Source organism: Carex rostrata, chromosome 19 (assembly GCF_964058835.1).
Source record: "Carex rostrata chromosome 19, lpCarRost1.2, whole genome shotgun sequence".
In the NCBI taxonomy this organism is placed as follows: domain Eukaryota; kingdom Viridiplantae; phylum Streptophyta; class Magnoliopsida; order Poales; family Cyperaceae; genus Carex; species Carex rostrata.
The window spans coordinates 4,465,845-4,477,986 of NC_135936.1; the positions used below are offsets into that span (position 1 = coordinate 4,465,845).

General features: G+C 36.1%; 1 protein-coding gene across 3 annotated transcripts; it reads left to right on the forward strand.

Annotated features, from left to right (window-relative positions):
* Window positions 1-2,000: 2,000 nt before the first annotated feature.
* LOC144571309 (BTB/POZ and MATH domain-containing protein 2-like) lies at window positions 2,001-6,861 on the forward strand. Of its 3 annotated transcripts, XM_078320555.1 has the most exons (3): window positions 2,001-2,377; window positions 3,308-3,956; window positions 5,626-6,861. In XM_078320555.1, the coding sequence occupies exons 2-3, from the start codon at window positions 3,945-3,947 to the stop codon at window positions 6,667-6,669; spliced, it is 1,056 nt and encodes a 351-aa protein (XP_078176681.1). In that variant the 5' UTR covers window positions 2,001-2,377; window positions 3,308-3,944; the 3' UTR covers window positions 6,670-6,861. The 3 variants fall into 3 exon arrangements, with proteins under 3 accessions (XP_078176681.1, XP_078176684.1, XP_078176683.1); XM_078320558.1 differs by lacking the exon at window positions 3,308-3,956 and having other exon boundaries at window positions 2,001-2,260; XM_078320557.1 differs by lacking the exon at window positions 3,308-3,956 and having other exon boundaries at window positions 2,002-2,377.
* Window positions 6,862-12,142: the final 5,281 nt, after the last annotated feature.

Genomic DNA, 12,142 nt, shown 5'->3' on the forward strand with positions numbered 1-12,142 from the left:
CATGCTATTAAAATACAATTTTAGTGTTATTTGAAATCCATCAATAACAATTACATTTTGGAACGTAGTAAGTTTCAAGTTGCTTGATTAAAATTAAATTCATATAAAATTTTATCATTCTTACTCGATACATACACTATAAATTGTATTTTAAATGTTGTAATTTAATAATTAAAAAATATTTTTAACGATTATTAAGATTGTAGAATCAATCCACTATTATAGATTCGCACTCGTTTCTACAGAGAATTTCTTAGTTGAAGGTCCATGACCTATATCTACAAAAATGTTCGTTTATAGGTCTAATTCCAAAGTAGTCGTTTTCAAAACGAGGAGCTATTTTGAGAACGAGATTTTGGTTATTGAATTTGAGATAATTTTTTAACATTATACCTAATTTGGCCTTAGTCCTTAGACTCTTTTTTATCTTTGCACAATCAATCAATACACGACATACTTGACAAATAAAGAAAGATAATAAGAGAAAATATTGTAATGAAATAAAAGATGCATTTTAAAAGAAAAGTCTAAAAGTTTTTTTTTTTTCTCTTACCCATCCTTCATTAAGAAGGCATATATATATTTTTTGCATTATTTGATCATCTTAGTTAATAAATACTTGGTGATTGTATTTATGTTAATAGGGTAAATATGTGAGTTATTGTCATTTAGAAGGGTAAATACATTATTATTGAATTTGGAAGGGGAAATACGTAATTTAACAGTTTTCGAAAGGTATACATGAAATTTCCCCTAAAAATTAAAAGGAAAAATTGGTTATTTGCCACTTCAAAATCTTCAAATTAGAAAAATGCCACTCCAAAATTAGAATTCATCAAAATGCCATTCAGAGTTTTGCCACTCTAAATTATTTATGATCAAATTACTCTCTCCATCTCTTCTTCTACTCCACCTCCCTGGTGGTTCTTCTCCTCCGCCTCCATTGAACACAGCATCAGCACATAACCAGCACAGCTACACACAACAGGCAAGCAACAAGTCAGAGGGCAACACACCCAGCCAAACAAAACAAGCAAAGCAATAGGTCAAGGCAAACAGAACTAGAACATAACAGAGATAACACAGCCACACGCAACAGACAAGTAACAAATTGGAGAGCAAAGAACACAGCCAAGGCATAGGTCAGAGAGCAGGGCAACACAGCCACGTGCATTGGCTTGTCGGGAAAACCAACAACCCGAGCAAGCCGCAAAAATTCACTCTTTCACAGCACCATTGCAGAAAAAGGTAAGGCGCTAAAGCTTACCCGATTAGAGCAATCACAGAGGGAGGATAGTAAAAACGGCCGGTTCCAAGGATATTGCCTCTCCTCACGGCTGTCAGAAAGGATCAATACACCACCAATTTTAAGTGTCTCCGAGCACCAATTTAGCACCGAGAGACACCAGAACTAATCACAAGCAAGCAAAGAGAACCACCAGGGAGGCGGAGGAGAAGAAGAAAACGGAGAAGAAGAGATGGGGAGGCTAATTTGATTATTAATAATTTAGAGTGGCAAAATTCTAAATTTTCTAAATTTAAAGTGACATTTTGATGAATTCTAATTTTGGAGTGGCATTTTTCTAATTTGAAAGTTTTGAAGTGACAAATAACCAATTTCCCCAAACTAAAATGGAATGCGCAGCAGAGATCTCTTTTCCTTCGCTTTTCTACTAGACTAGACTAGACTTCTCCTTGGAAATTTTTTATTCGTAGAAATTGAAAAAAAGATAGAGAGAGAAATAGAAAGAGTGCAGGTTTTGTAATATTGGTAGAAAGATCGGTACAGATTTTACCGATCCTAACAATCAAAACAGTTAGGATAGGCAGAATCTCTATCCATCCTAATATATTCTGGATTTTCTGTGACACCGTCTTCAAAACAGAAATAGCAACAGATCAATTCTTGATCTTCTCAAGCACCGTCTTCACAGAAGATCTAAAATAAGTTAGGATGGGTAGAAATGATTTTTCTATCAATATCACAAAACTTGCGCTCTTTCTATTTCTCTCTCTATCTTTTTTTTCAATTTCTATGAATAAAAAATTTCCCTTCTCCTCTTGTTTTATATTTTTTTCTTTAATTTTTTTGAATTATTTTTGTTGAAGCTATAAACTCTAATCGATTGTGTGATAAATTAAGAGAAGTAGCCACGAGAAGCGATTTCAGTCGACGGGATTTCAAGGAGGCCAAATCGCGTTAGAAAATCCTCTCCAGATAGATCGGATTTGGCGAGAATCGTACGGAACAAAATCGACGGTACCAAAAACTCCTTTTCGTTCTCTTCTTCTCTGCTAGGTTATTTTACATGTTTAGAGCTGTTCGTTCTTGGTAGAGAAGAACTAAAATGCCGATTGAACACTACTACTCTTCAAGGTGATCTTGATTTTATTTAAAAAAAAATTTCCTGTTATTTCTGCTCAAGGTATAAACCCTAGTTGATGGCATGAATTGTGTGACGACCTCAACTCAATCAATATAGAAGAACACAAATTGAATAGAAGAAAGGAACAAATTTTATTGATCTCTCAGTAGCGATACAAGAACAGCAAGGAAAAACAGTAACGAAGAAAGGAAGTAAAATTACAAATGATTGATAATTGTTTTCATTATATTTTTTTGAACTGTTACAAAACACAGCCTTATATAGGCAAAGTTGTTACAAAAGAATTAAACAGCGGGTCTCCTTGTCAGTACTAACGGATTCAATTAATTCCCTACCCGGGTCTCGCTTTCTTCCTTACCGAACTACCCAAATTCCCTTTCTTCCCCAACATGAGTCTGACTGAATCAAAATAAGAATTAGAACGGGTCACTCCTGACCCGGGACATGACAAATTGTAAATTACAAGAATAAGCTGGCTTTTTTTTAGTTTTACGGTTTTACCAAATGAATTCTTCACGGTGCAAACATTCTTTCCAATCAGAAAAATTCAATTCTAATTCGTTTCTATTGAAGTCATCTCTATTGAATTGAATTGAAATTTTGTGCTTCTTGGTTCCAATCACAGCATTATTATTTTCGGTGAATATATTATTTTCAATCTAAAAATCTAATTTGTTTCTATTGAAGTCATTTTTATTGAATTCAATTAAACTCTTGTACTTTTTGTTCTGATCAGAGCCAAAGTGAATTGCGCAAGCCTTTTTGTTCTGATCATATTCATCAGCGCAATCCATAATTATTTATTTTGAGCAATCCGTAAATAATAGATATTTCAGCGCAACCCATAATTATTTATTTTGAGCAATCCGTAAAGAATAGATATTTTTTATTTATTTTTTTCTGTTTTGCAATTTGTGCAGCCCTGTGCCCAGACTTGTGCCGATTTCTTTCTGGCCCCTCAGCGCGATTTGCGATTTCTTTCTTCGATTTCTCTTTCTTAGATTTGTACTGCTCAGACACAATTTGTGCAGTGCTCTTGTACTTTTTGTTCTGATCAGAGCCAAAGTGAATTGCGCAAGAGGGGATCTTGTAATTTCAATTCTTTTTGTCCTTTTTGTTCTGATCATATTCACCCAGCGCAACCCATAATTATTTATTTTGAGCAATCCGTAAAGAATAGATATTTTTTATTTATTTTTTCTGATTTGCAATTTGTGCAGCCCAGTGCCCAGACTTGTGCTGATTTCTTTCTGGCCCCTCAGCGCGATTTGCGATTTCTTTCTTCGATTTCTCTTTCTTAGATTTGTACAGCTCAGACACAATTTGTGCAGTGCTCTGCTTAGGCGCTCCTCGCCTCCTTCGCTCGAGACACTCAGACGTGCGACTCTCTTTCTTTGATTTGCCAGCCCTCCTCCTTCAATTTCTCTTTCTTTGAGCAGCTATACGTGCTCAGACGCAATTTGCGTAGCCCTCTGCTCAGGCACTCCTTGCCTCATCCGCTCGAGACACTTGTGTGCCTCTCCTCCACATCTTGGCTCAGCTCTCTTCCATTTTGCCATGGCTGGACTGGTAAGAGTTAATAAAGGAGTTATTCTAGAAACAATTACGCCATTGACAGACACCTTGTCAGCAGGAGGATCATCAGTGAGAAAGTGGAAAAGATCATGACCGTGTAGTGCTGGGGTTATCTGAGATTTCCATGCTAGAAAATTGCTTCGGTTGAGTTTTGTAGAAATAGGGATAGTCAGAACCACAATTGGATCAAGGGGAGTAGTGGTGCCCATGGCAGATGAAGAATTAGGAAGAATAGAATTAGAGAGAGACATGGCTCTGATACCATACAACGTGAGAGAGAGAGAATAGAAGAATAGAATCTTTCTTCATTTTCTTGATTGTATCTGTACAATGCTATGTGTTTATATAGACAACACATTCCAATTACATGAGCTATCTAGAATCTTCCTAAATTCTGTTACAACTAACTAATCAGCACTAACTAGCTTAACTGCCTAACTAACAGTAGTTTGAGCTGAGTCAATTGTTTCTAGAATAACTCCTTTAGTTAACCCTTTTTTTTTTATTCTGATCTACGAATTGAGAATTGGAAGTATACTAGATAGTCAGCTCTCTTCATCAACCTGGCTATTTTTGTTTTTAATACGTAAAAGAATACTATGTGTTTTTTTTTATTATGTAAAAAATATACTATTATTATTATTTTTTTATCATGTTGATTATTTTTTATCTAGTATCTAATTAGCTAATGAGTTTGAAGTTTTAATCCGATTAACTATTTTTCTAGCATTGGTACCAGTTGGTACCAGTGTTATTTAGTGTAATGGTGCACCGTACACATTACTATTTCCCTACCTTGACCCTTGACAAAATCCTAAATTCACCCATGTAAGTAGTCTTTAGTGTATTGGTGCACCATACACATTACTATTATCCTACCTTGACAAAAATCCTAAATTCACCCATGTAAGTGGATCGAGAATTTTTGCAAGAATGGAGCAAGATTGGATTAAAATTCATTAACTAATCAGATAATTCATTAATTATCTAGTACTAGATAAAAAATAATAGTCTTATATAATATAAAATAATAAAAATAATCTCTTACATAATAAAAAATAACAAAATAGTAGTCTTTTACATATTATATACAACAAAAATGACATAAATCTAAAATTATTTCCAAGAGGAGGCAAATTGAACCAAGCCTATTAAATAAAAATTACTTGTTAAAATCCAGAAGTAATGCCCCTCTTTAGTATACACTGCATCCGCCCCTACTTTGAGATCTCCTGTGAAAAAAAAGACCTAATGGCGTACCTCCGCATTGTTATTATTAACATCTAAAACCATTTTATCTCTTTTTTAATTTTGCGTACTGAAAATAGTTCAAGATTTCATGCCTTGATTAGTTTTTCATTTGTAATTTTCCGTATGACTAGATTCTACTTAAATTAATTGCAAAATTCACTCCTTGGATTGCTTTGTGCGCAATTTAAATTATGAGATTTATGATAATAGTACCCGCATTAAAATTATTCTTATCTTATATAAATTATTTCTTAAACTAACCTTTGATTATTTGTTTGAATGACATTACACCAGTAATCAACAAGGCCTTTACATGTATAACCTGTCAGTATATTGGTTTCATGCTTGGTTTATCAATGCTTAATAGAAATCTTAATTTACAATTATTTTCGTTTGTTCCTCTATATGAAAGGTTGACAACCAGATTATGGCATCATCCAGTTCCAAGAGTGCTGCTCCCATGAGCATCAGAGCAGGTCCAGCTGGATCTTTCCAAATTGAAATTAAGATCGCAGAATATCCACGCCTTCAAAGTTCACCAATTTTCAGTTTTGGGGGATATAGTTGGTGTTTGAAGTGCAACATCTCCCCAATAAAAGATGTCCTGCTCTCGCTGCAAATATCTGGAGACCATGCAGTAAAGGGCACTATTGGCTTTTGTTTGTTGGGTAAGGACGAAACCCTTTCTACAATGGCATTTCAAAAACTAGCATGCCCCTTCCCATCAGTGGAAAACCATAATGCTATGGTCATGCCCATAAAAAGAAATCACTTGGAGGACCATCTAACCGATGATTGGTTGACTGTCCATTGCTTCATTTTCCTTGCCGGCAAGAAGATAAAACCCTATCAGATCTCCAATAGCTTACAGCCTGATGGCTTGGTCAAGGATATTGGCAATCTGTTAAAAAACCAGGACAACTCAGATGTAACCCTTGAGGTGGATGGGCAATTTTTTCATGCTCACAAGTTGGTACTTGCGGCCAGATCATCGGTTTTTAAGGCCGAACTTTTTGGACCGATGGTAGAGGCAAACAAGGAGTGTATTAAAATTGAGGATATGAATTCTGAAGTTTTCAGAGTTCTACTCCATTATATATACACTGACTGCGTTGAAGCTGCTGACACCAATTTAACTCAGCATTTACTTGAAGCTGCAGATCGGTACGCACTTGATGCATTGAGGATAATTTGCGAAGAGAGATTGTGCGAAAATCTCACTCTAGACACAGTTTTGAGTTCCCTGGCTCTTGCTGATCAGCACAATTGTGAGAAACTACTAGATGCTTGTCTCGATTTTGCTGCTTCCCTAAATAATTTGGTGCAGCTGACAGTGACACAAGAGTATCTGGACTTCATGAAAAACTACCCAGATTTGTTTGCTAAGTTTAGGAAGAAAACAAGTAACTCTAATGCTATCCAAAACTTAATTTCCAAGAGGCAAAGAATAGAGTAGAAACAAGGTGTTAAATAATGATTTAGGTGTTGGTATTTTCGCAGAATAATGAAGTTGATCTTTGATGTCATACAGTCTTTGTTTTGTAGTTGATTTAGTTATTCTTCTAATTTAAGTTTTTGTAAATTAAATGCCTAATTTATATTCCTGCTAGATCGGTTGTAATAAGATATTGTTAAAAAAACTGCAGCATAACAATACAAAAATAATTTGTTCTCTTTCAAAAAAAAAAAAGAATAATTAGTTTGAATTGATAGTCATGTCATTAATTTCTAAACCAGAAGCAGTGGTATTCTTCAGTATAAAAATTCATCATTGGTACCAATAAGCTGAAAACATAAATATGTGGTGCTCAAATTTATTACCACTATAAGCGTAGAAATCAAAGACGTGAAAAACGGAGCAATAATTCAAGGTAAGTACCTGTGTTGAAACGACGCATATATTGTAGCTTCAACTTGGTTTCTAAGCTTTCATAAAAATAAAATACAAGAACTTGGTTTCTAAGCGACTAATCATTCGTATAATAAAATTTGCACATGCTTAGAAACCAAATCATTTGAAGCCACGTTTTGGTTTTGGATGATGCTTTGTTGCTTCTAATGAAACAGATTGTTGATGCTTTGCGGATTGAAAATGGCATGGATTTAATGAAATGTTTAAACTACTGTGGACCTTGCTCCAATACCTGTGTTCTGACAAATTAATTTGGAGATTAGTACGTTTCTTGGAGCTGTATTTCCCTGAAACTGAACGCAAAGATCAGATTTGAGATCAGATCCAGTACGGTACACTACTGTGTAGAATGAGATGTGCATGATCCTTTTAAACCTGACACAAATTTCAAAATTAATCTTCGTATAATTTAACTAGACACAAATATTATTTTGATTCGATTGAATGAAAGTTATTTTACACAGTAGAGTACTGCATAAGATGCACCCTTTCTAATGATGGTAACGCCCTGCAGACATGCTTTAGAAATAACACAACAACACAGAACAAGAGGTCAGTAGAGTACTAACCCAGTTTTTTCCAGAGTAGAGTACTGCATAAGATGCGCGTTGTTGTGTTATTTCTGCTAACGTCCTGCGGACATGCTTTGGAAATAACACAACAACACAGAACAACACAGCGGTTTCAAACGGTAAATCTAAGCGGTTGAAATTGATGTACTTCACAACTGATAAATTTACATACAAAGATTTTAAGCTTTTAAATTATTTTAGTATAAAGTAAAGCAATCAAAATAGAAAGTTTATAAATTAATTTTAGTGCATTCATTTTTTTAACGTTTTTTGACTACTTGACTTTATACAAAATTAATTAGAAATTCTAAAAACTTTGTATGTAGGATTAATTTTCTATATGCTCTCCAAGACTACTTCAATTTCTTATTTGTCCTCCAACTCTTTGATATATTGTATTTGCCTTTCAACTCTTCGTTCTCTTTTATATTTATCCTTACAACCAACAAATAAAAAATTAATATTAATTGAAATGCTCAAATTTACTGTTATTTCTGTAAATTGACAATAATATCCCTTGTTAACGATCTACATCTGTCGTCTGTTTCTTTTTTTTTTTGAAGTTTAGTGGGAAAGTCCCACTAAAAGATATATTTATAAAAAAGTCATTTACATATGACCGAACTACCCACAGTAGTCGCTTGTCCACTCTAAAATTAAATGTTATTTACACAGTAATCTCTCTAGCCTAACTCCCTACCCGATTCTCTTTTTTTCCAGTTCTAGAGAATGATGCCCTAACTAAATAGAAACTAGTTGTGTACATCGATAGCCGCTGCATTAATCAGAACGTGCTCCGATCTGTGTTGAGCCGTGAAGGTTCGGCGGTTCCTTTCTTTCCACAGCGCCCATGTTCCCGCCGCCCATGCCACGTCCCATCTCGACCTCTGCTCCTTTTCCATTGTCCGTCTCTGGTTCCACCAGATATCAATAGAATTTGTACCCGCGGCCCGCCTGATGTTTTATTGGGCCGTCAGGCCTCTCCAGAATCTTGTTGCGTACGGGCATTCCAGAAAATGTGGTCCCTGGTCTCCAGATCAGAGCTATTGCACAGCTTGCACCCACTCTGCACCTGACACCCTCTGATCGTGAGCACCTCCTAAGTGAGAATTTTATTGTCCATCATTAGCCATAGAAAAATTCTCACCTTTGGTGGGGTTTTTAGTTTCCACAGCACATTGTAGTATGTGGATCGTTCTCCTGTGTCATGCATCATTCTGTGTATGCTGAGGCACACGAGAATATACCTGGGGTCGTCCATCTCCAGTTTGCTCCTGTATCCGGTTGTCCCCAACTGATTGAGGAGTTATAGAAGGGCAGCAATTCTGAAATTTGTTTAATGAAAGGGGAGAGCGTATCCTGGTGTAGTTGTGATACATCCGAGATGTTGTACAATAGGCGCAGTGTAGATGCCCAAATACCCTCTCTTTCATGGCTTATCTTCCATATCCATTTCAGTAGTAATGCTTGGTTCTGTTGGTCCAGATCTATGATCCCCATACCACCATTATCCTTCAATGTGCATACCCGTTCCCAATTCACTAGGCAGTGAATGCCTTTACACGGGTTATTTCCTCTCCACAGGAAACTCCTCCTCATTCTATCTATGTGATTTGTGACCCCCTTCGGTAATCTAGTTGCCTCAAGCTATAGAATGTGTCAAAGGGCCAATAAAAATGAATGAGAAGAGGAATCCAAGTCAACCTACAGGGTTCCAATTCAGAGCAAATATCGTAATTAACCAATCGGACGATACTTATATCAATTCAAATAAAATCACGTCTTGATACTATGCATTAACCGGATTTTTTTATTTTTATCCAAAAATATAACTAAATTTCAAAAACTATCCGGCTTGTGTACGGTTCTCGAATTTTACCCAAACCGGTTAATGGTTAACCGGACCAAATTTCCGGTTAACCATTAATCGGACCCTAGGTTCGGTTAACCAATTAGCGAACCAATGGTTCGGTTAACCATTAACCGGACCAAGGGTGTTGGTTCGGTTAACAGTGTACCGGACCAATGGGTTCGGTTAGTGGTGCAGCGGAAAGTTTTGTTCGGTTAGTGGTGCAGCGGACATCTAATTTGGTTCGGTTTGTGGTATACCGGAAATATTTTATCACAGACTCTATAAGTATCAATCCGACGGAAAAATTTTTGCATCGGCCATTTTGAGAGACGAACGGAAGAAAAGAAGAGGAAAAAAGGTAAATTTTTTTTATAGTTAATTTGTAAATTATATAAGTTATTTTGTTAACTATCGATTTTTGAAATTTTTTTGTTGGAGAAGAAGAAATTAAAATATGATTTCTAACCAAAATACAACATATTATAACCGTAATATTTGTATATATTGCTGTTTTTCAATATGTACCATAATTTTTTTTTTTACCAACTTGTTATAAATAAAATAAATTGACAAATTGTTCATTATTGTTATAAAAAATATAAATCAAAAGTAATGGAGAAAGAATGTTACTTATTATTTAGTTTATTAGAAAAGAGTAGTTTAGAGTATTTTTTATTTTTATTTATTTTAATTGATAATATAATTAATTAGTTCATTTTAAACGGTTCAGAATATTGTCGAAATAATTTAGAATTTTTTAGAACATTCCAAAATGGTGTAGAATAATTTAGGAATATCCAAAATGGTCTAGAATAATTTAGAAAAATATAAAATGATATAGAATAATTTTTAGAGGTCCAGACAAGTTTTAATTACTTACATGTTGTTATTGTTTAAATTGTCAGACCAATCGAAACTAAAAATGACAACCATTTGTGCGAAAATTTTTATTGGAGGGGAAATCAAATACAATGATGACGGGGTCTTTTACAGTACCCGAGCTAAATACTCAATACTGCTAACCGTGAACCACAATTTTGATTATCTTCAGAATGAGATTTATAAATTTGTTGGGTACAATGCTAGTCAAGCAAATCTGGAAATTCAAGCCAGGTTTAATATGTCCACCGATGGACAACGTGACTATCAATTAGTTCCGGTAATGGACCAACCATCGTTCGAATTCATGTTAGGAGTTGTGTCGTCTTTTTCACAAAGGTTACCGATTCTTGAGTTATATGTAGAATTGGAACCGAACTGTACCAGTCAGATTCCTGAACCTCGATCCCGACCCAGTACAAGTCGAAATCCTGTGGATCCCGACCCAATACCAGTTAGATCCCGACCCAGTACCGGTCGGCACTCTGTGGATGTACCAATGAGACACCGACCCAGTATCGGTAGCAACTATGTGGATCAACCAGTTATACCCCGACTCAGTACCAGTCGAAACTCTGTGGATTTACCGGTTAGACCCCGACCCAGTACCAGTCGGGTCCGTAGACAGGTACGTGATTATTCGCATGTACCTGTGGATGCAATTGATTCTGACAGTTTGGAAAGTGGAGATGAGATGCTCTCAGATGAGTCATTGGGTTCCGACGATGATATTGAACCGCTTAGCCAGTCGCAATCAAAGTCTCGTCAAACACAATCCCGTCAATCACAGTACCCGATAACCGGTCGAGAAAATATGACACACCCGGTTGATAGTTTCAATGACATATCCGGTTTTCGGCCTGCGGATGTCGATTTTTTCGGCAGCTCAAAAAAAACATTCGATAATCCGTTGGCTAAGGGTGTTGTTTATGAGTCAAAAACGGCTCTAAGGATAGCAATCAATGAGTTCCATCTCGATAAGAACTGTGAGTGCAAGATTCTTAGAAGCGAACCCAAACGTTACGAGGTGGCGTGCAGAGATGTTTTTTGTAAATTTAAGTTATGCGCCAAGCAAAACGGTCTTTCAGAATCTTGGATTATTACCAAACAAGTGTATCCTCATACGTGCAGAGTATCAGCAACGCGTACTGATCATTGTCAGCTAACAGCAGAGATGGTTGCCCTTGCAATTGATAAGACTATTAGAAGGGATGTGTGCTCTCCTATAAATCATATCCGAGATATCGTCATGCAGAAGCATCACCGGACCATACATAGATCCTCTCCCGGGCTCGGTAGCGAGACATAGATGCCGATACAGATATGCAAGAACTGCTCCACCCCAATTGTACTGTACCGGCGTGTCCAAATCCACAATTAGATCGAGATACCACAATGGTATCCCATCCCCGCCACTGTCTGGGTACAAATTGGACGACATCAGGTCTAAGATATATGCACGGACATACCTAGCAAAATTCAAGACAAGGTGAGTACATTATTGATAGGCTAAAGAACGAATAAATTGATATATATATATATATATATACTTACCACTTCAGGATCTGCTCGTCGCGATCTTCCGGTAGCTTTCCAAATCGTTCACGAAACTTAGATTTCAGGAATGTCAACTCCATGCTTCTTTCATTTCTCTCAGACCCCCGTTTTTTGAAAAGTTCACTCTGCTCATGCTCTTTGATTCCTAACAATTCGA